General features: G+C 43.0%; 1 protein-coding gene across 3 annotated transcripts in view; it reads left to right on the top strand.

Annotated features, from left to right (window-relative positions):
- Positions 1-21,026, top strand: part of Ttc7b (tetratricopeptide repeat domain 7B) — a 209,242-nt gene that overhangs the window by 50,504 nt on the left and 137,712 nt on the right. For all 3 annotated transcript variants that reach the window (XM_010616298.3, XM_010616297.3, XM_010616299.3), the window contains exon 4: positions 2,016-2,137. In XM_010616298.3, coding sequence (XP_010614600.1) covers positions 2,016-2,137 — 122 coding nt within the window. The remainder of the gene's footprint in view (positions 1-2,015; positions 2,138-21,026) is intronic.

Here is a 21,026-nt window from a genome sequence, read left to right as displayed (position 1 = left end):
TTTTTTTTTTTTTTTTTTTTTTTTGCGGTACCTGAGATCAAACTTAGGACCATGTGCTTGTGAGGCAGACACAGTGCCACTGAGCTAAATCCCCAGTCCATCATAATTAGTATTCTTGAACACAAAACAACTGTACATACACACCCCCCTGTGTATATGTATATTATGTGAGTATATATACTAATATAAAATTAAGAATATAACATAAAAGGGGAGCTGAAATAAAAAATAAAAATGGAAGACCGAGGAGAAGGTACAGTAGGAAGAATTCATATATTAACTTCTCTATCTGTACTGTGTGCCAATAAATACTGTATATACTAAAGTAAGTAGGTTAAATAATGACCTGCTTTACCTCTTTATGTAAGTGTATAAATATACACACAGATGCACACACATTTTTAACTTATAACGACCTGTGAATTAAAACACTTTTCTGAAGTTGAGTGATTACTTTGGTTCTACTTCAGTCTCTTCTGCAGTCTCTTTTTTCAATTACAAATTAAATGTAATGGCTCAAATTTAAAACTAATATATATCATATGACCTTTCTGTAAAATGATTTTATTACTCTCTGCTTGATACGTATGCACACAAATGTTAACTTTGGTTATTTCTGTGTGGTAGAATTTTGAGGTGATTAAAAAATTTTTTTGTGTGTATGCTGTGCTGAATTGTTTTTGTTTTAAAGTAATCATGGCAGTTCAGAATTTAAAAACATGCTCAGAGGCAAATGAAAGGTAATTCCACAAGTCTCCCTGTTGGGCTGCTGAGAAGTGGAGTTGGCTACATGAGAGAAGCCTTGGCCTAGAGGTTAAATTTGAGAGCGGCTGTGTATTGATCTCTGGAGCTCATAGGGATATAAATGAAATCCTCTGAAGGCAACTGGAAAGGGAAAGGAAAAGTGCCCGCGATGTCAGTCTGTGCTCTCCAACTTTTAGTGCAGGGATGGAGGGTGCTTCTGCAATGGAGAGGAGAGGAGTGGAGAGGGTTCCAGAGAGGGGGAACCCCGAGCACAGTGAGGGCACAGCCAAGTGCCCGGGTGGGAAGGAGCCAGGGGCTTTTAGTAAGATGCCCGCGTATGACCCAGATGCAAGGTTTTCCCACCTGGGCTTCCTTCTGTGGAGGTGCATGCATTGTGTGCCTCCTCCTTTCTTTTCCCCAAACCTCATAGGATAGAGAGCCTAGCAAATTCTTCAACTCCTTTTGGAGAACAAGACCTCTAAGAAATCTTGGGGTTTGGCTAACAACTGAGTCTTTTGAAGAGCTGCTGACTTCTAGCAAATAGGGACATCACGTTTGAAGAGCACTTACATGGTTTATGTGTGGGCCACGAGGAAGTTTCCCTTTGAGAAATGCTGTATTTGACTAGCAAGTTTAAAGAGATTAGTGAATATGTGTTTACTCTTTACTCTAACAAACTCAACTTGGCAAACCTTTCTTGCAAGTCTTTCTCCTGGTTGGTTGGTAGTCTCTCTTGCAAGGCTAAAAATTTAAACCTTTTCAGCCCTGTTTTCTGTTGAAAGGAGGCCAAGTTTGGTGAGAGGAATATAGGTGGTCCTCTCAGCTCTCCCCTTGAGTGCCAGCACCATCATGTCTCAGCTCTCAGTAGAGGTCAGGTCTAGAAGCAGGGCTGAGCCACGATCTGCCTGCTGATGACCTCAGGTTTTGGTGGATGATGATTTTCTGCCCTGTGCTGGGATCTGCTTCCATGTCACAGCCTCCCTGACGATAATCCTGTCATGCAGAGTGTGCCACCTCTCAGGTGTCTCCTGCATGTCCACTCAGCGATGACCCTCGATCCTCTGCCCTGTCCCTGGCTCACCTGGATGCTCTCTCCTAGCAGAAGGCATCCCCTACTGTCCCAGTGCTTGCACTCCTGCATCCTGCCCATGTGCTGATCTTCAGGAAAGGAAGTCGGGTTTTCAAGCTGTGCAGTGCATTTAGAGCAAGGGTTTGAAGGAAGTAGGTGTGGATGTGCATCTGATTAGTTTTCCGATTTTCTCCCCTTCTAGGTAATCCTTACTAATATTCAAAACAGAAGCCCTAAGCCTGGCCCTGCTCCCCACGATCAAGAACTAGGTTTTTTCCTAGAAACAGGACTTCAGAGAGCCCATGTCCTCTATTTCAAAAATGGGTAAGCTTCTTCATTTTTTCAGTCCACTTCCTAAGGAAAGAAGGTAGAAAGCCTTACCTGCCGTCTCCAGTTTAGTTATTGTCGTAAAGCAGTTCTAAATGGGAACTACAACTGGAGTATTTTTAGAAAGAATGAGCATCGACTCTTTTTTTGTCTCTTCTCCACCTGGCTCTCTTGCTTTCCTGTGAGATTTTGGGGGAGGTAGGGAGGAGGGTGCCTGTGTGTCTGTGTGCCTGTGAGCCCCAAGTTGGGAGCACCAAGACCGTGCGGGTGGGGTAATGAGGTCATGCTTCAGTGCCCTTCCTCCATGTGAATGGTGCTGCACTGGCCTCCCCACTTTGTCCAGGGAAAGCAATAAAGTGGAAACCCTGGCACACAAAGGTATCTCCCTCTCAATGGCTGATCCATTCTGAACATTGGATCTGCCAAATGCAGGTGGTCTTCATTGCCAGTGAGTGTGAGAACATTTTTCATGGGAGCTGCCTTTGAAAAGGGTTGAAGAACATGACTGGAGGGCAGCTCTCTGACTCACTGATGTCTTATTTTCCTTTTGTGTTGCTCTTGTGAGAAATGTGCTGATTCTGTTCCACATCTCTTCAGTTGTCCTTGTTTTGACCTTGTGCTGCAGAATAGATTGCATGAAGGTGAACAGTAGGTATTTGGTTCCTCCTCACTCTTCCTAGGCTTTGCATGGGGGGCACCTACAGGCCTGTCGCCTTCCTCTAGATTAGCAGCAGTCCAATAGTGCTTTGAATGGCAGAGGGGGCACAGCCCCAGCCTCTGGAAAAATGAACGAGGGAGAGGCTTCCTCTTTGTTTTTAAGAACTTCAAACCTTGGTGTGTAAATCACACAATTGGGATTTCCTCCCACCTGGTGATACAGTGCTGCTTGCATCTATTTTGTGGTTGTTGAGAATGAATGCTTATTTTCTAAATCATGTTAATCTGTTTGGGAGAAAAGACCTGCTTTGTTCTGAAGGCCTCTGGTTCAACTGACTACGGCCCATGAAAGGCCACAGTGAACACCCCAATGTTTGGAACAGCTTGGTGGCTTTGGCATGAGGGTGCTCTCGAGTGTGATCTCATCTACCGCTGCCAGAGATCATCTGAGTCGTGGTGCATGTCCCCTAAGCTGAGATTTCATTCTCTTCGTTGTTGTAGATAGAGGAGGTGGGAGGGCACATGGTGAGCTGTTTCTTCCTTTTCACAATAAATGGTGGTCATCACAGGAAGTCAACCCTTGCTCTCCCTCCCTCCAACCTGTGAGAGATGTAGTGAGATGGAATCAGTTCACTTGGGGCTGATGGGGGGAGACTCATACTTTCTATTGAGAATGCTCCATGAGATTGATCAGTGGGAGGGCTGGATAACTTATTTTTAATCTTTCCTTGGGGAGAAAGAAGCAGGACTGTTGGGCTCTGAAATGATGGCTATACACCGGAATCCAACTAAAATATAATAATGAGAGGCTTGCACCAGATGATGGAGTACATGCTGTAGATGGCTTTCTGACTTATTTCTCATTTTATTTTGCTTTAGTCAAGTTCAAGAAAAAATGCCCATTGGTGTAGTGGTAAGGGCTTGCCTTTCTCTCCTTTCCTTGTCCTCTTGCCTTCTCTCTGAGCTCTAAAGACCAGAGAGTCTTGAGGGGCCTGCTGCATCCACAGGCAGGCTTGACAGCAGTAGTGAGCAATTACTCTTGGGGAGGAAGAAGAAGGGGTTGGTGCTGAGACCATATAACGTAGGCCAAAGGAGAGAGTCCAGTGGGAGCTTTGGACATGCCAAGTACCACCAGGCTGCTCAACTCACACAAGTGAGTTCTTTAGAGCCAGAGAACTGCACATGAGGGTCATTTGTCTGAGGACACCAATAGCAGAATGGGAGGACTTGCTGTCCCTTCACATATTCCCACACTTCTGTCTTCTGATGGATTTGCTCCTTATTTGTCTCTTTGCACTTTTTCTACCAGTGTCTGGAGAATACAGTGGATAGAACCAATTAGTTTTCGATAGTAGGAAAATGCAACAGAGAACAGTTTGGCAATAAGAGGTGGAAACAGGTAAAATGCATTGTATTTCTTTAGAAACATACTGAAGTATATACACAGTTTTGGGGTTGTCATTCTTGAGGACATGCTAAGTTATAGTAATGAATCTTATTCTCTTATAATGCTACTACTACCTTTTCTGGAACTGGTGACCTTGAGCATATTTGAGCAAACTGATGTTAGGACCAGTTCCCAGGCCACCCTGAGGTCCTGGATATCAGTGACACTTTTTATGTCTACCATTGCCTTTTCTCCATCTTCACTGAGCCTCGCAGCATTCTTCCTTCCATGTCCACTGCCCTGCTATGAACTTGGAAGTATTAGTAGTATTCCCCAATTTTAGAGAGGAGCCCAAACTCAGAGGTGATGTGATTGCTGCAGGTCACACAGTGCCCTGGGTTCCAGGTTTTTCCTTCAGTCCTTTCACCATGTGGTATAAACAGCAAGTGACAAATTGTACTTTCCACTGATGATGGCGGTGGGCTGACTTACCAGTTGGAGCAGGGACCAGGTTAAGGCCCAAGTCCAGTTGGAGTGGACGTGTGTGGAGAAAGAGACACTATTTATTTGATTGCAGGGCCCCGTGCAGGTCACCGGGCCAGGGCTTGGAGGTAGGGCTGATTTCCAGTGACAGCTACCACAAGTAAACTCTGCTTGGGTGCATTGCAATTAGCTTCAGGGACATATACTCGCTGATGGCCCATGGGTTTGGGTGAGTGTGCTGGGCCTACTGGTGAGACTGCAGTAGGATTGGGGCCTTCAGTGGGCAGCACAGCGAATGGCAGAGTATCCCTTCATCCCGAGTTCCCTTTAGCCTTCTGAGAGGAGAAAAGTTGCTTCTTACTTGAGTGATTAGAGCCAGACTTGTCAGAGAGGCTTGGGGTGGCCACTCAATGACTGTACTTTGTTTTAGGAATATTTAACCATCTTTGTAAACAAAGAGTACGTGACACTTCAAGTACTCTTTTGCTTGCCAGCCACGTCAGGTGTACTGGGTGAGCAAGATGGTGGGAAGCGTGTTTTCCCCCTGGCTCTGACTGGTTTTAATTCAGGAAGGGTAGGGAAACACTTCAGCAAGAAGCACATGGTGACCAGCATGGGGCACACATACCTGCTGGGTTGTGCCATTCACTGGGGCACATCACTAAGTCCTGGGTAGGAGGCCGTGACTCAGAATAGCAGGTCAGGCACAGATAAGTAGATTTTGGGGACTCCCTGGGGGTGCTCAGTAGCCACGCCAAGGAAGAAAAGAGTGTTGAAGAACTTTTGAGTTCTCTTTTGATAGTCAAACACATAGACCGTTAATCACCACCAAATACAGGGGTCTAAAAAGTTTTTAATCTTTTCAAATAATCCCGCTGATCTTTGCACCTGTTCAGTCCTTCTCAGTGTAGCCCTGACTGAGAGAGAAGTCTGTGGGGCTCTGCTGTGTCACCTGGGCTGCTGAGGAGGGGTGCTCTGGGGCCTGGCCTCAGGTTCAGCAGTGGCTCCTAGGCACGTGTAACTGTGGAAGCCACAGTGGGGAGGGCGCTGGCCAGGAAGCCAGGCAGCAGAGCTATGTGGCTCTGCATTCTGCACTCCATTTACCCTCTTTCATCGATTGGAAGTGTTCACATCTTAAATGGCCTACTACTTTTTTTTTAAGTTCTTTATTTTAAATCATGGCCCCTCCAGCCTTTATTTTGGGGGGGGGTACCGGGGATCGAACTCAGGTCCTTGCACTTGCAAGGCAGGCAGCAGAACCGCTGAGCCACATCCCTGGCCCTCTTGGCCCACTACTTTTGAATTGTGAATCTACTGTGGTGAAGATGAGAGAATCCAGTCGTGTTTCCTGTCAGCACTTAATATGTACCAGTTGTCTGTACATGGCTCTTTAGGACATACAGACATGAAAAAGAAAAGGGCTTTGCCCTCTGGAAGTAATAGAAAAGGGCGAGAGGTGTACTTTGGCACTTTAAAAGTTCTAATGTGGTTTGTTAAGAGACTAAGCAGTGTAAGAACTCCTAGTCACTTTAAATAAACTGAAGTTCCCATCATTCAGTGAGGCCACTTGTTCTTTCATCTAATGAGTATTAATTGTGCACCTATTAGGTGCTAGGCCCTTAGGTAGTGAGGACATAGTGGTAAAGAGAAAGGACAAAGTCTCTGCCCTCCTAGAATTCGTGGAATTAAGTCTGATAGAGAATCAAAGATTCAACGAAGCAGTTTCAGGATAGTTTGCTCATGTTGTAACGGGGGTAGCCCAGATTGTCACAGAACCAAGCAGGAGGAATGCCATGCTGGGGTGGCCACATGATTTAGAAAAAGGAAGATTTCAAGAAGTGTTCTTAAAATAGTATGATGCAAACAGACTGGGGGAGCCGGAGGGCATCCCTGAGGTTGGGAGAAGGAAGGAGTTAGAACTGTACACAGTTTTGTGTGTAGTCTGTAGGTTATGAGGAGACCAGCTTGGCTAGAGAAAGGGCTTATGTCAGAACCAAGGATTTTTATTTAAAACTCTTGGCACAGGATCTGGCCTGTGGTGGGTTTGGCCAGTCATCCAGCAAGTGTGTTTGCTGGACTCTGCCATGTGCTAAGTACTGTGCTCAGTGTCAGCATACACTGGTGAATGTAAGAACTGCATTCCAGGTGTCAAGGAGGATGCTGTCTAGTGAAGCAGTCCCTGAGATGCGACCAAGACCGAAAGGACGAGAGGGGCTAACCAGGCCAAGGGCAGGGGAAAGAGTATTCCAAGCAGAGGGCTCGGTATGTGCCAAGGCCCTGACTCTGAGAGAGCTCAGAGTGTTCAAGATTATGAAAGGAGTCCAGCATAGCTGACACATAGCAGCAAGGGAGTCATAGGTCGCTAGTCTGGCTGATCCCCCAAAAGCAAGGTCTGCTGTGGCAGCATACAAGAGAGCATGGTGAGTGCCCAAAGAAAAAAACCCAAGTCACCAGAATAAAGGGCAGGTGATACCAGGTGGGCAGCACGTTAGATGTCCACCTCAGAGGTAGCAGTGTGAGTACTGAGATCAAGAGGAGTGGATGGGTCCGAGATGTGTGTTAGAACTGCTGGTGGCAGGACTAATTGATGAACTGGAGTTGGGGGGCAGGAGGAGGCAAATGGAGAAATCAGAGATGATGCCCCAGTTTCAGTCTTGAACAGTTGGCTAGATGGGCTGGAGAAAAGGAAATGAGGTTTGGAAAAGGGAATCGAGATTGTGCCTTGATTGTCAGAGATGCTGGTGAGCCATCCAAGGAGATGTCCAAGTGCAAATGTCAGATAGGAGGGGTGTGTGTGCATCTGAACTCATTAGAAAGCAGAAGTTGCAGAGTATTGAATGAACTCAAAGCCAGGGCCTAGATGAGGTCAGTGAGGGGCTGAGGACAGAGCCAGGAGAACCAGCCCAGGGGCCATTTGGACACCTGGGAGGCGGGGCTTCGGTAAAGGAGGAGCTGTCAGAGGTGGGAGTGCGAGTCCTGTGCAAGCCACGTGGGACTTCATGGGGAGCCACACTGGGAGGGAGGAAGTAGTTGCCTGGGCTAAATGTTGCTGAGATGTTAATGAAGAAGACCACAGTGTGCTGGAAAGGAATGTAAAATTAAATGCCGGACTAAGGAATGCGGGGTTAATTCTCCAGGTGTGGAGAAGCTGTTGGATCATGAGGACAGGGTACTGGGAAGGGCCAAGGACAGGGTAGTTCTTGGCCGGAGCCTGGTGCCACCAGGCTCAGGTCTCCATTTCAGTTGGACTTGGTCCATTTTACATGGCTTAGTGGTCACAGCTGCATCCTGACCTCCACAGGAGCCTCTTGTCCAGGGTGGGAATGGAGGGAGGGAAAGGGACGAGTGTGAGTGGGGCTTCAGCAACTACAGACGATGAGTTTCTCGCGCAGCCTGGCCATCTGGGGTCACTGTGGCGATGCTGTACGTCACTCAGGCGCTCACAAGTGTGAAAATTCTTGACTACTTTCACTTGTGTGCAAAGCACCTCACATGAATCATTTCATACAAGCAGGAAATTTGGTAGTAGTGGAATTGTGGTGGGTACTGGTTCTGAAAACCCTGGAGTTCGACTGCAGTTAGTATTTGTGGCTCTTTATAAATGAACTCCAGGGAAGTCTGTTCATTAATCATCCAGCAGTGTCTACTGAGCCCCTCGGTAGGTCCTTACTAGCGCCACGCGCTGTTTTGAGTGGGCAGTCACTCCCCTGATGGAGTTTGTCTATTGATTCAGGCTCACACAACTGTGGACAGCAGAGCTGAGACCTGCTCTCCTGCTCTCTCTCCTCGTCCAGTTCCCTCGCCATTCAGGCCACAGTGACACACATGAAGATGGCCTGACAGCATAGCTCAGAGGGATACATTACACTAGAAAATGAGGACTTTTAGTCCTATTGATTTCCATTTGACTGCTTTCTATGAGCCCACGCCTCATCTTCCCCTGCACACGTGTTTACCTGACACAGCAGTGCTGCCTGTTGTACATACTTAGAAGCAACAACCTACAAATACTGCACTTCTGTACCAACATCGCCTCCTAGCAGAGGACAAGCCAGTTCTTCAGGCATAACCTTGGTGTGAGACTAAAAAGCTTGCCTTATTGACTTAAAGTTGGATAGCAGCAAGGTGTGAGGGGTGGTAGGTACATGTGTGTGCTTGGATGGGGAAAAGCTCCACTGCCCTGTAGGAGATGTTTTTAAGTGGAATCGGTTTAAACTCAAAACAGTTGTGAAAAACATGAAGCTATTTCTGTATTCATTCTATTCTGAAGGACCTATAACTTAGGTGAAAGTTATGACCAACTAGATTAAACTCTACCCACATCCTGTATTTTAAGGTCTAAGTTTAACTGGTCAACATTTTAATGTATTGGAGCAATTAGTACATAAAGTGTGATGGGCTTTGTTCCCAACTCTTTTACATCTCTGCCCCTTCAACCTTTGTCCTTTCAGCCCCCTTCTCTCCATATTCTTTGGTTTATATGTGATTTCTCAGTTAATACATAGCTAATAGCTCTTATTTTTCTTATGTTTTAAACTGCTTAAGTCTATTTGTTTTTTGTTTTTGTCCTGGGGATTGAACTTAGGTCCTTGTGCTTGCAAGGCAGGCCACCGAACCACTGAGCTAAATCCCTGGCCCTGCTTAGGTCTATTTGGATTTGAGGGTGAAAATAATTTGATGGAAATACTTGTGTATATTTAAAGACCCAGTTGCTCCTCTGGAGCTTGTACGTTCAAGAATGATTAATCTGTATACTGATTACTACAGTCATTGCATTTAATTTTGTGTGAATAGGCTTTTTGATTTTAAGAACTTTGTCTAGCGGAGATTAGTGGTGGATTTTACCCCCACTCCTGAAATGTTTCATTTATACTAGTTGGATTTCAAAATCATGAAACAATTCCAGTTTACATAGTAAAAACAAATCTTGAGAGTAATTTTATTGAACCAAGATAGAGACATAAGCTTGAAAACATTTTCATAAAACCTATATGTGCAGCATTCTGGGAACATGACTGTTAAACTAAGAAATTTCCTTTATTAATGAAGCTAAGCTGCATTTCACCAAAATCTTGTCACATTCCCTTGGTGCATAAGACATAAAAACATAAAGGCATTGCTATTTGGTAAGTGAAGCCTCCGTGATTGTAATTATAAAAGAGTAACTGACCAGACCTGGGAAACATGAACACAATCTTGTATTGGAGAGTCTACATAATTACTTTGCACTAACATTTGCAAGGATGTTCATCCATTTTTTTTGTTTGTTTGTTTGTTTGTGATTTTTTCTTTTTTTGGTACCAGGGATTGAACTCGGGTCCTTGTGCTTGCAAGGCAGGCCACCGAACTGCTGAGCTAAATCCCTGGCCTCATCCAGTTTTAAATTATATTGTATGTGGCTTTTTTGAAGTCTTCCCTTGACTCTAGTAAAATGTAGTTTGAAACTTGAAAACAACTTTATTTGCCAGAAACATTCATGTGAACTAGGTAAGTTACCTTTTTCCTCTTCCTAATCTAATTGTAAACCAGGCCAGCCTGAAGGCCATGGCTGATGCTCTCTAGTCATTGGGTTCTTTAAAATGCATATTTACACTCTTGCACAAAAACTGAGGAATAAATGTCCATTGCTTTTGGAGTTAAAAAAAGAAGGAAGAAAATGAGGACTTTTAAAGCTTGCCTGGCTGTAATTGTTTATGTAATAAAAAGCATCAGACAGATCTGTTTTGTCCAAACAAGGGCTATATCTGGCTCATCCCTTCCTGCCATCAAAACTTTAGTCATACAAACAAAGGGATCCTTATCAATTTTAATTATAAAGCTCTAAGACTTTTCTCCGTGATGACTTACTGGGGATAGGTACTGTATTATAATTGCTTTTGGGGTGCTTTGTAAGTGCTGGTACCTAATAAGCATCAGAAGCCATGCATCCAGAAAGCTTCAGCAGTGTTCACCAAGACAGGTGCAGCATGTTGGTGTGTCCTCGGCTCCAGCAGGAGGTGGGATAGGTCATTTAGGCATCCACAGTGGGGAGGGCCCTGGAGAACGTAATGACAGATTATTACATCTCATATGGTTCTTCCCCACCTGGCTCTGTTCAGCTAGGTGCAGGCTATAATTTCTTTAACCACAATTTAAAGACCAGAATTCCTAGAAACATCAACTGATATGGGATTTATCTAGGCTAGTTATTTTTTAATTTTAATGGGGGCAAGAGGAGAAGGAGAGATTCTTCATTTGTTTGCTTATTCATTCCCTTATTTAGTCATCTGTCAAATATTTATGTGCTCGGAACTAGACTGAGACAGCAAATGATCTCTGTGGAATTTTCAGTGGAGCAATAAAAAATAAATAATTACAAGTACACTAAGGCTTTTAGAAAAGAGGAAAGAGACAGTTATTTTTTTCCTTACCTTTGTTTTTCACCTTGCAGCTTTTCCTTTAAAGACATGGTTATATAACGTGGTATCTAAAAACCAGAGTTAACTCAGTTTTTTTAAATTATGTCCCAATACTGATATGTGATGATCGATTCCCCTGGGAATTGCTGATAGAAAAACTTTATATTGGATGGCAGTGTTCAAAAATGAGCTCCTGGATGCGAGGTGCCCTCTGAGGAGCGCTGCCCACCTGTTTGGTTTCAGGTGATGCATTGTGACACTGACAGGTATCCACTTCTGCTCTGTGGCAGGCATTCTTTAGGCCCTGGGATAAGATGGTGACTTGGGGAGGGATCAGATTGTCCTTACTCTTAGATGTCTATCTGCTTCCTAAGATAGCGCGGACACTCCATTTTAAAATGAAATGACCTACATTTGGTGGTTACGGGAAGTTTTCCTGAAGTGATGGAGCAGAAACCCCCAGAGAGATTGTGGATGTAGGTAACTAGTTGAGGCAAGGTAGTGAGTGAAGCAGTCAAGGATCCTGAGTGGCAGCTTGTCCAGCGAAGGCATCTTCCTTTCTGTGCTTCATTTTCCCCCTTAGCATTTAACTGGCAGTAAATATGCTATGAGTGATGGTGTCCAGGGATCTTCTGGGTCAGTGCACAGGCCACACCAGGCACCCCTCTGTCTAGAAGAATTCAGGACACAGCCATAAGGGCAGCGTCAAGGATTGGCCCCAATGCAGGTGTGCTCTCAGCAGTCCATTGAGCTGCATAGAGCTGTTCTCCGTCCCTCTGGCCTCAGGTGACAGCTCAGGTGCTAGGAATATGGCTCACGCTGAGTAGGTGTGCACTCTGCCCTGGGCCACTCCTAGTTTTCAGGTCCTCCCAAGGGCTGTGCTCAGTCCTAAGAGTTGCCGCACTCAAGAAAGGCCACAGCTGATGTCCTCATCAGGTTTCTATGGCTCCTCCCAGTCCAGATGCAAGTTATCAGTCAGGGGTCATTGTTAACATAAGCAGTGTAGCCTAGTAGCATAAATGACATGCCATCTTTATTAGGTTTCCAAGGCAACAGAACTAGAAAGTTAACCAAAGGTCACATTCTCAAGCAGAAGAAGAAGGAATTCGTTAACTCTTTGCCCACATTATATCTTGTTTGTCCTTAATTTGTTTATGTCTGTCTCCCTTCCCTAGAACATATGCATTCCACTTCGGTAGGAATTTTTATCAGTAATCATTTGAGAACATAGCTGTACTTTGAATGGTGCCCCTTGTATAGCTGTAAATGAATAAGTGAGTAAGTGAATGAGTATACAACTCATTTTTGGCTGATACGTCTCTGGCTTATAGATGCCTATGTAGCAATCGCAATTTTCTTTTAAAATAGTCAATGTAACATGTACTTATTGAAAACTAGATGTGCTGAGCACTGTACTGGGTGCTAAGGGTATCAGGATTAACAAGAGGAGTTGGACCAGCTTTGTGGAATTTATGCATCTGCTATTGCTTCTTGGAGGTAGACAGGGAGGTGTACTGAGACCATGTAGGTCTTCCTGAACATGATTTCACTCTTTTCAGACAGAAGGTGCTGGGTATCAAAGCATTTCCTTAACCCCAGCAAGAAATAATGTTTTCTGGGAAGATTGTAGGGACCTCCGCTTTCTGTCCTGTCTCTGAGGTTGGAGGGTAGTTATAGAGATACTAGCTTTATTATAATTCCTCAAGAAGGCTTCAATTTCTGGGAAATTCCCAGCATGGTGGGATTCCGATGCTTGTGGGCCTCCTTACTTAAGCCTGTGTACACATCTGGATGGGATTCTGGAGTTCCCACAGCAGGAAAGAGCTTCCAGGGCTTAGCTGCTGAGAACATTTGCTCCCACAGCCTCCCAGACTTTCAGGTTTTTAAGACTTGAAGTGTGTATCTGCTCCAGTTGAAACATCACAGGCAAAGTTGGACAGAGAACCATGCGAGTATTTAATGTGGCCTTTGTAGGCACTCTTGAGGGGAGAGTCTTGAAATGACACGTGTGTTGGGAAAGAGGAATCTGCATCCTTTGTGGTCAAGAAAGAAGCCAACTACCACCCTTTGGGGCCTGTCAGACTGTGGGGAGCTGTCTTGGTGATTTAGTGATGTCTGCAGGAGGCAGGGTGATGGGAAGGACAGTGTGAGGGCACGTGTAGATCCCTCTCTGGCTTTTCCCACAGCAAAGCTCACTAACGTGCTTTTTTCTCTGCCCTGGCTTCGGTATCACGTTCTAAGGGTGGGGAGAGGGGTAGAGTCCCAGCTCTTTTCAAAGGATATTTCATACCCATCTTTAAAAGTCATCATTTTCCTCTCCAGCCTTGTTTTATAGAGATTATTTTTAGTCAGAACTTAGAATTGCAGAGAGATTGAGCTAAAGCCCAGAAAAATGACTGAGACATCTTGGGAGAAGTTATGACTTAGGCATTACTAGAACCTTCTATGGAAAATAAAGAGGGGCTGTGCATTTTCATATGTCTCTACCTTTGTATTTGTATAGCAATATCTGCCATAGATCTGCCTGCCAAGGAGGAAGCCTGTAATATGGCTAGGTGTGCTCTTATAGGAAATCCTGTATCATATTATAGGATTTAAAAATCAATGAATTAGTTTTTTTTAATTGACATTTTGTTTTCCCACCTTATTCTCTGTTTTAAATTTACATTTTTACTTTTTATTCACAAGGGCCTTTGGTGGTAATTCTCTAGATTTGGCAAGGACACACTGTACCTTTCTCCTGCTAGATCTTCCTTCTGCCACCTGTTGGCATATTTGCATCCTCCCATCTCTCTGTGCTGCCTGGCTGATGGTCCCAGTTGCTGGTTCTCCTTTGAATCTTCCTGGCACATTAGCATCAGAAGGAGAGCATCGCTACATGTGGGAAACGTGCAGTTAAAATGCCAGGAAGAATCCGAGCTGTGTTTCTTCTGAAGAACACCCACAAAAACTCATTAGCCAGACTTAGTGAAACCCGAATCACATGTGTTTTTTAAAAGTTGCAACTGTATTGCTTTCAAGTACATTTTGAGCTGGTAAATTAAACAAACAAACAAACAAACAACCCCAAAACTTCAAACTACTGCCTACTCAGTTCCATGATGTTTATTGGAAGCCCCCTGGGTAAGTTCTGGGAATATAAGATAATAAAAAGTATTCTCTGAGCTAATAGGGAAGACAAGGATGTCAATAAAAATTGTAACATGCTTTGGAAAATGCTGTAACGAGGGAGACATACTGGAGAAGGGAGAGGAATAAGGAAGTAGCTAACTACTCGGGGGAATTCATGAAGTTTTCTTTTCTTTTTGTTTTTGTTTTTTCGGAAGAATTGACATTTGATCTTGGTCTTTGAAGGAGGGGCAAAATTTATAATCTCACAGAGATCTTAGGGACATGAAGTGGGGCAGTATTTCATAGCTGGGTCCATCTGCTCGGGTTTGGATCCTTGTGTGTTCTGTTTACTAGCGGAGTGACATAGGCAAGTTGCTTTGCTCTCTCTGTTTCTTTGTGTGCAACTGGGGATAATGACAGTACCTATTTCCTAGACCTAGGTGGACTAAGTGATTTAGTGATTACACTGTGCTTGAACAATGTCTGGCTCATAGTAAGCACTGTATGAAGGTTGGCTAGATGAACAAATAAGACCCTCCAGAATAGAAGGTTTGCCATTGCCCTTGGAAGGGAAAGCAAGAATCGGCAGTTAAGAAATCTAGGAAGATAGTATCAGACAGCATCATGGCTGAATATTATTTGCATTTTGTGGAAGAAAACAGCCAGAAGCAATAGGGTGTCTGAAGGACCTGACAACAGGAGAGCCCAAAATAGGAGCAAATGTTTAGGGGAAAGTGTGGCCATTTTGAAGTGTGGTCCATGGGGCTGGAGCGGTCCTGCTTCTCTGAAGTCTTGAAACTATCCCAGTAAAGTTCTTTGCAGGGACTGGGCCCCATTATGAGGAGAAATTGCCAGAAGTGAAATGAAAGTTGACTAAGAAATGACATGGAACAAAGAACAGGAAGATTAAGATAAAAGTGGGGAGATGTACCTGATATATTATTTTAACAGCTTTATTCAGGTATCATTTATATATCAACATTTTACCCATTTTAAATATACAGTACATTTGTTTTTAATAAAGTTATACAATTTTGCAATGATCTTTGCAATTCGGATTTCAAGCATTTTCATCACCCTAGAAAGTTCTTCGTGACTTTTTCTAATGTCTCCACACCCATCCTAGCTGTGTCTGTAGATTTGCCTTTTCTAGAAATTTCACATGAATGTAATGGTAGAATATGTGTGCCTCACTTCTTTCACTTAACATAATGGTCTTTTTTGGGGGGAGGGGTATGGGGGGATTGAACTCTGGTCCATGCGCTTGAGAGGTAGGCGGCAGCACCACTGAGCTAAATACCCGGCCCTTAACATAATGGTCTTAACATAATGATCTTGAATCTCACACACATTGTAGCATGTAGGTCAGGACTTATGTAGGTCACATAATTATTCTGTTTCACTTACCTGTTCACCAAGTGATGGACATTTGGATTGTTACCACTTACTGGTTATTACGAAGAATGCTGTGAACATTCATGTACAATTCTTTCCATAGACATTTATTTTCAGCCTCTTATATAGACCTGTAGGAGCTGAATTGATAGGTCATATGGTAAGTTTATGTTTAACTTTTAAAGAAAGTGTCCAATTGTTTTCCAAACTGGCTATACTACTACAGTATAGGAGGGTTCCAGCATTCAGTCTTTCACCATTAAGGGTCACGTTAGCCACAAGTTTTTGATAGATGTCTCTTGTGTCTAGTAATATTTCTTGACTTGAAATATATTTTACCTACTATTAAGTTGCCTACTGTTTATATTGTACCCCATTTTTGATGTCCTTTGACTTTCAACCTATTTATATCTTTGAATTAAAGTATCTTTCGCTCTCTTACATATAGTTGGGTATTGCTTTTTCTCTCATAAAATCTTTGCCTTTTGAATGAAGTACTTAATTATACATGATTGATATAACTTGGTATGACTGGATTTACATTTACTCTTTTCCTTTTTGTTTCTCATATCTTTTTTTTTTCTTGAGACAGGGTCTCACTGTGTAGTTGAGACTGACCTGGAACTCACTTTGTGGCCCAGGCTGGTCTCGAACTCACAGCAATCCTCCTGCCTCAGCTTCCTGAATGCTGGGATTACAGGCATGCACGACCACACCCAGCTCTCATGTCTTTGTTTTTTTTATTCTTTATTCCTTCTCTATTAACCACTTGTGTTAAAAATACTTTTTAGTACATATACTGCTTTAATTCTTCTTTTATTTTTGAAAATTAAAAAAAAAATTGTTCTGGTTCCTCTATGGATTACAGCATACATCTTAATTTATCACAGTCTATTTCAGGTTAATACTGACTTAATTCAGTAAATTAAAGCAACTTTCCTCCCTTCTTCTTTGTGCTATTAATGTCTTTATGTTATAAATACAACAGTGCAGTACACTAATTTTTCTTGTATATATATCTTTTTAAATAGAACATTTAAAAAGATAAAAAAGCTAGGGGCTGGGGATTTAGCTCAGTGGTTCCAGCGCCTGCCTCACAATCACAAGGATCTGAGTTCTATCCCTGGTACCAAAAAAGAAAGAAAGAAAAAAAAAAAGATAAAAAAGCTTATTAAACAGTCTTTTGTATTTACCCACATACTGACAAGTCCAGGTGCTCTTATTGATTTATTTCTGTGGATTCATATCACCATCTGATGCCATCTCCTTGCAGCCCAAAAACTTACTTAAAACTGTGTGTTAGGCAAGTCTATTAACTATGGGTTCTCTCACTTTACCTAGGAATACCTTTATTTTGCATTCTTTTCCTTTCTTTTTTTCCTTAGTACTGGAGATTAAGCCTAGGTCCTCACACTAGGCAAGTGCTGTACCACTGAGCTTCAGCCCTAGCCATTTTAAAATTTTATCTTGAGACAATATCTTGCTGAGTTGCCCAAGCTGGCCTCAAATTTAGGATCCTCTTACCTCAGCCAAACCCACCCACATAGTTACTGAGATTATAGGTGCAAACAGATAGATCTACTGAATATAGGAGTCTTGGTTTTAATTTTTTCTTTTAGCACTTTGTGTATATCTTCCCCTTTTATCTAATTAAGAGGTCACTGTTAATCTTATGGCTATTCCCTGTATGTGGTTGTTTTAGGGTTGTTGCTTTCAAGATTTGATTTGCCTTTGTCTTTCAGGGGTTTTATTTTTACATGTCTCTGTTCATTTTTCTTTATTGTTTTTTCTGTAGATTAGATAATTTTTATTCATCTATCTTTAAGTTCAGTGATTTTTCTGCCATCTTAAAGCTTCTATAAGCCCATTTAGGGAATTTTTCATTTTAGTCAAAATACTTTTCAACTATAATAACCATTTTGTTTATTTTCTTAGTTTCTGTCCATCTGTTGAGAGCCCCTATTTGTTGAGTCACTGTCATCTTATTTTCTTTTAATCTTTAAAGATAGTTTTAATTAATTCTTTGATCATACTTGCAGTTCCTTCTTAGAAGTCCATCATGTGGATTTTTTTTGAAGAAGGAAATTCTCTGATTTATTTTATTTTATTTTACTTTTTTGATACTGGGAATCGAATTTAGAACCTTGTACTTGCCAGGCAGGTGCAGTGCCACTGAGCTAAATCCCTAGCTCAGTCATGTGGATTTTTGAGCTGTGAGTCCATTTAGGAGTAGGCTCATCAACTACTCTTTTTTTTTTTTTTTCTGAGTGTGGGCCATACTTTTCTGTTTCTGTGCATGCCTCAGCTATAAAAAAATGGAAATACATATAAAAAATGGGAGGAAATGCTGATAACATATGCAAGAATATAATTAGTGGTGGTAATAGTAGTATTGTATTATGAAACTTTCTGATATAACATAGAATATGACAGTTGAATAGTTAAGATGTGTTCTAATCCTATCATCTGCTGTGTTGTTGAGAATCGGGGTTCTTGGTATGGGAGAAATACAAAAATAGCCAAGAAAAAATTATAGTCCCAAATTTGAATGATCAAATTAGAAACAGTGTTTGAAATCGTGAGGTGTGGGGGGACAGAAAGAGACAGACAGACAGACAGAGACCGAGAGACAGAGAGAAAGGCAGGCAGGCAGGCCACAGGGCCACTGATCCTTGAGCAATGAACATCCTTAACTATTAGATTGTGATCTTGAAACATATTCTTACAAGAAACTTCATGCAGTTTTGGGAGAGGAAGGTCTACAGTAGGCCTAGAATATCTTTACCTGTGTCCAGATGGCAAGGAAACTATCAAAGATTTCTAAGTCATGATAAAGGGACTCAGGCCAAATATGGAGCAATTTGAATTTAAAGAAGAATAAAATTGCAGTAGACTCATCAAATACATTTAAGTTTATGAGTTCTAATTCAGTATTTTGAAAATTAAGTAAATAAATGGAATGAATGAAATAGTTTACTGTATGCACTGAGGCACTAGAAAGCCAAATCGTAAAAGAAGGAAAACATCTCCTTATGAAAGTATTCAGGTCAGAAATGAAAGCACGCTGAAAGAATTAGATCCTCACTGCTTTGTCAGTCCCGGGGGATCCATAGATCTAATCCCCAGCATCAAGGGTTGCTCTCACCAGAACAAGAGCACAGCACTGCCAGCACCCTTCCAATGTGACCAAGCCTGCGTTAGTCAAGCCTCGGATCAGGCTGCCTAATTGCCAGGCATATAGAGAACAGAAGAATGTATTATGAGTGTGTAGTTTTCTAGCTTGTGGGAACTTTACAGGTCAGATTCTTTAGCAGTTCACTTGTAAGGAAAAGAAAGAGATAGAAGGGAAACATGAAGAGATTTTAAAGGATCATCACAGACAAAATGGAAGTGGACAAGACTAATATATAGTGTAAGGATGTGTACTTGAGCAATTAAACCATAAAGAAAAGTAAGGAAGCAATTGTTAACAAAAGTTGGGGCACTTGTCACTTTTGGGTGGAGGGGTCTGTTAATTAGGATGGCATAAAGAGTTTGGTTTTTGTTGTGACTTAGCAGCATTAGGAGGTTACAAGGGTGTTTGTCCTATAATAATCCCCTTATGTGACTTTCTATATCTGTATTTATACAGTAAAATATGAGAAAAAAATTGAAGGGTCAATAAAAGATAAGCAAGAACACGGCCCAGCAAATGGCAGGGAAGGGGTCCCTGAAGCCAGGAGTCGAGACTGGCTCAGCCTCTCACTGCTGAGCTGTGAGCTGGCCTCTGCCTTCCCCTTCTGGGGGTTCACTTTCTCTCTCTGTTAGTTAAGCATGGTAAATTCCTGCCTGCCTTAGTAGGTGGGTGGGAAACGTCTGGAAGAATAGGTTGGGCATGGAAGGAGTTGATGGCACCTTAGAAGAAGATGGCGGTGGCTTACAGTCCCTGAGCAGTGACTGTTATCTGATGACATGGCGTCCTTACAGCAGCCTGTTCTAGGGTGCTGCTGGGTCTGCTTCTTCCCAGCATGTAGGGACCCAGACTCTACCATGGAGGAGCCAAAGTCGGAATGCATTCTTCTGGATGGCTTGGAGGGGCTGGAAAATGGCTCATTCTCCTAAGTAAAAGAAATACTGTGTCACAGATTGCATTTGCACCACTTAGCACTTAGCAAAGCATTTCTTCTATAGATAGTGTACAGGGAAACCTGAGCTTGTTGTCTGGGCAGAACTGAATAAATGAGGAACTGTATGACAAGAGAACTTACTAGAAGGTTGTCCTGATGGCACGTGCACAGACCTGCTTCTATACTGTCATTGTATTATCAGCATTGGCCTCTCCATCTCATGCCATCTTCCGTCCAAGTTCTGCTTCTGCTTGAAGCTAAAACACTCAACAGATGTTCCCTGTTTCATTTTGGTCACCAAACCCTAGGGGGCTTTCTGTGGACTAAGTGTGGCCAGGCACAGCGACTGCTATGGCTTCTGCTGTGCTGGGCCATTCCTTGCTGCTCTCCTGCCTCTGTGATGCATTTGGTTGTGCTGTGGAAGTCAGCCATATCTTCCAGCTTGTTTGCAGGCCTCTGCGTGACAGGAATCATCTTCTACTTTTCTGGGCACTTGAAGCAGATTGGGCCTGAATTCAAACCCCAGCCCTTCTGTTCATGGGCTAAATGACAGTGAGCATGGTACCCAACCTTCCAGAACCTTCATTTTCTCATGTATAGAACTGCAGTTGAGAAGGAAATCATGACACAATATATATGATAGGAATCATTTCTGATTTTGCACTGTTCTCTGTTAAACCAAAGGTTCCCAAACATACCAGTCGCTGCTTTGGCTTCTACCCAATAAATGTTTATATGTGCAAGAAGGACCAGATGGCAGGTGGTGGGAGGTAGCAAGTGGCTGGGGAATGTGAGGATTGACATGTTTTGAGGCACAGGCCAGAAGCTTTCCAGGTGCCACCTTATGCAGGCATCTCATACAGGCATCTCATGCAGGCATCAGAGGGTGGTATCTGTTCCATTTCATAGATGAGGGAAAGGCAAGGTGAAACCAATAGATCTGTTCCTACCCTTCTCAGTATTTGCCTAGCACCTGGTACTTATTCCCTCTGACATGTTTCCAGATGTCCCACGTTCCATAAGGTCATTCTCAGCATTTGCCCCTTTCTTCTTCTGTTTCCCCAAATTATTAGCCTTTCCCAGGCCCAGTTATCTGGTACAATTTGGAGGTATGAGAACCCCATAGGGCACTGTGCTTTCTCCAACCTGGGTTTCCCCAGGGAGAATAGTGGAGGTTTGTATTGACCCATTTAATGACAGAAGATCCTCCCTTCCCTACTGGTTTTGAACTGAGTACCTGTGGGCTACTCAAAGCAGGGCCTTTGAGGTGCCATCTTCTCGTCCTCTGGTAGCCTTTCTTCATCCCCATCTGCTATCTGCTTGACTCCTAAAACCATTTAGGCCACCCC

Source organism: Fukomys damarensis, unplaced genomic scaffold (assembly GCF_012274545.1).
Source record: "Fukomys damarensis isolate Sample0158 unplaced genomic scaffold, DMR_v1.0_HiC HiC_scaffold_21, whole genome shotgun sequence".
Taxonomy (NCBI): Eukaryota; Metazoa; Chordata; class Mammalia; order Rodentia; family Bathyergidae; genus Fukomys; species Fukomys damarensis.
The sequence above is the reverse complement of the archived record's forward strand: the minus strand, read 5'-3'. Positions and strand labels throughout refer to the sequence as shown.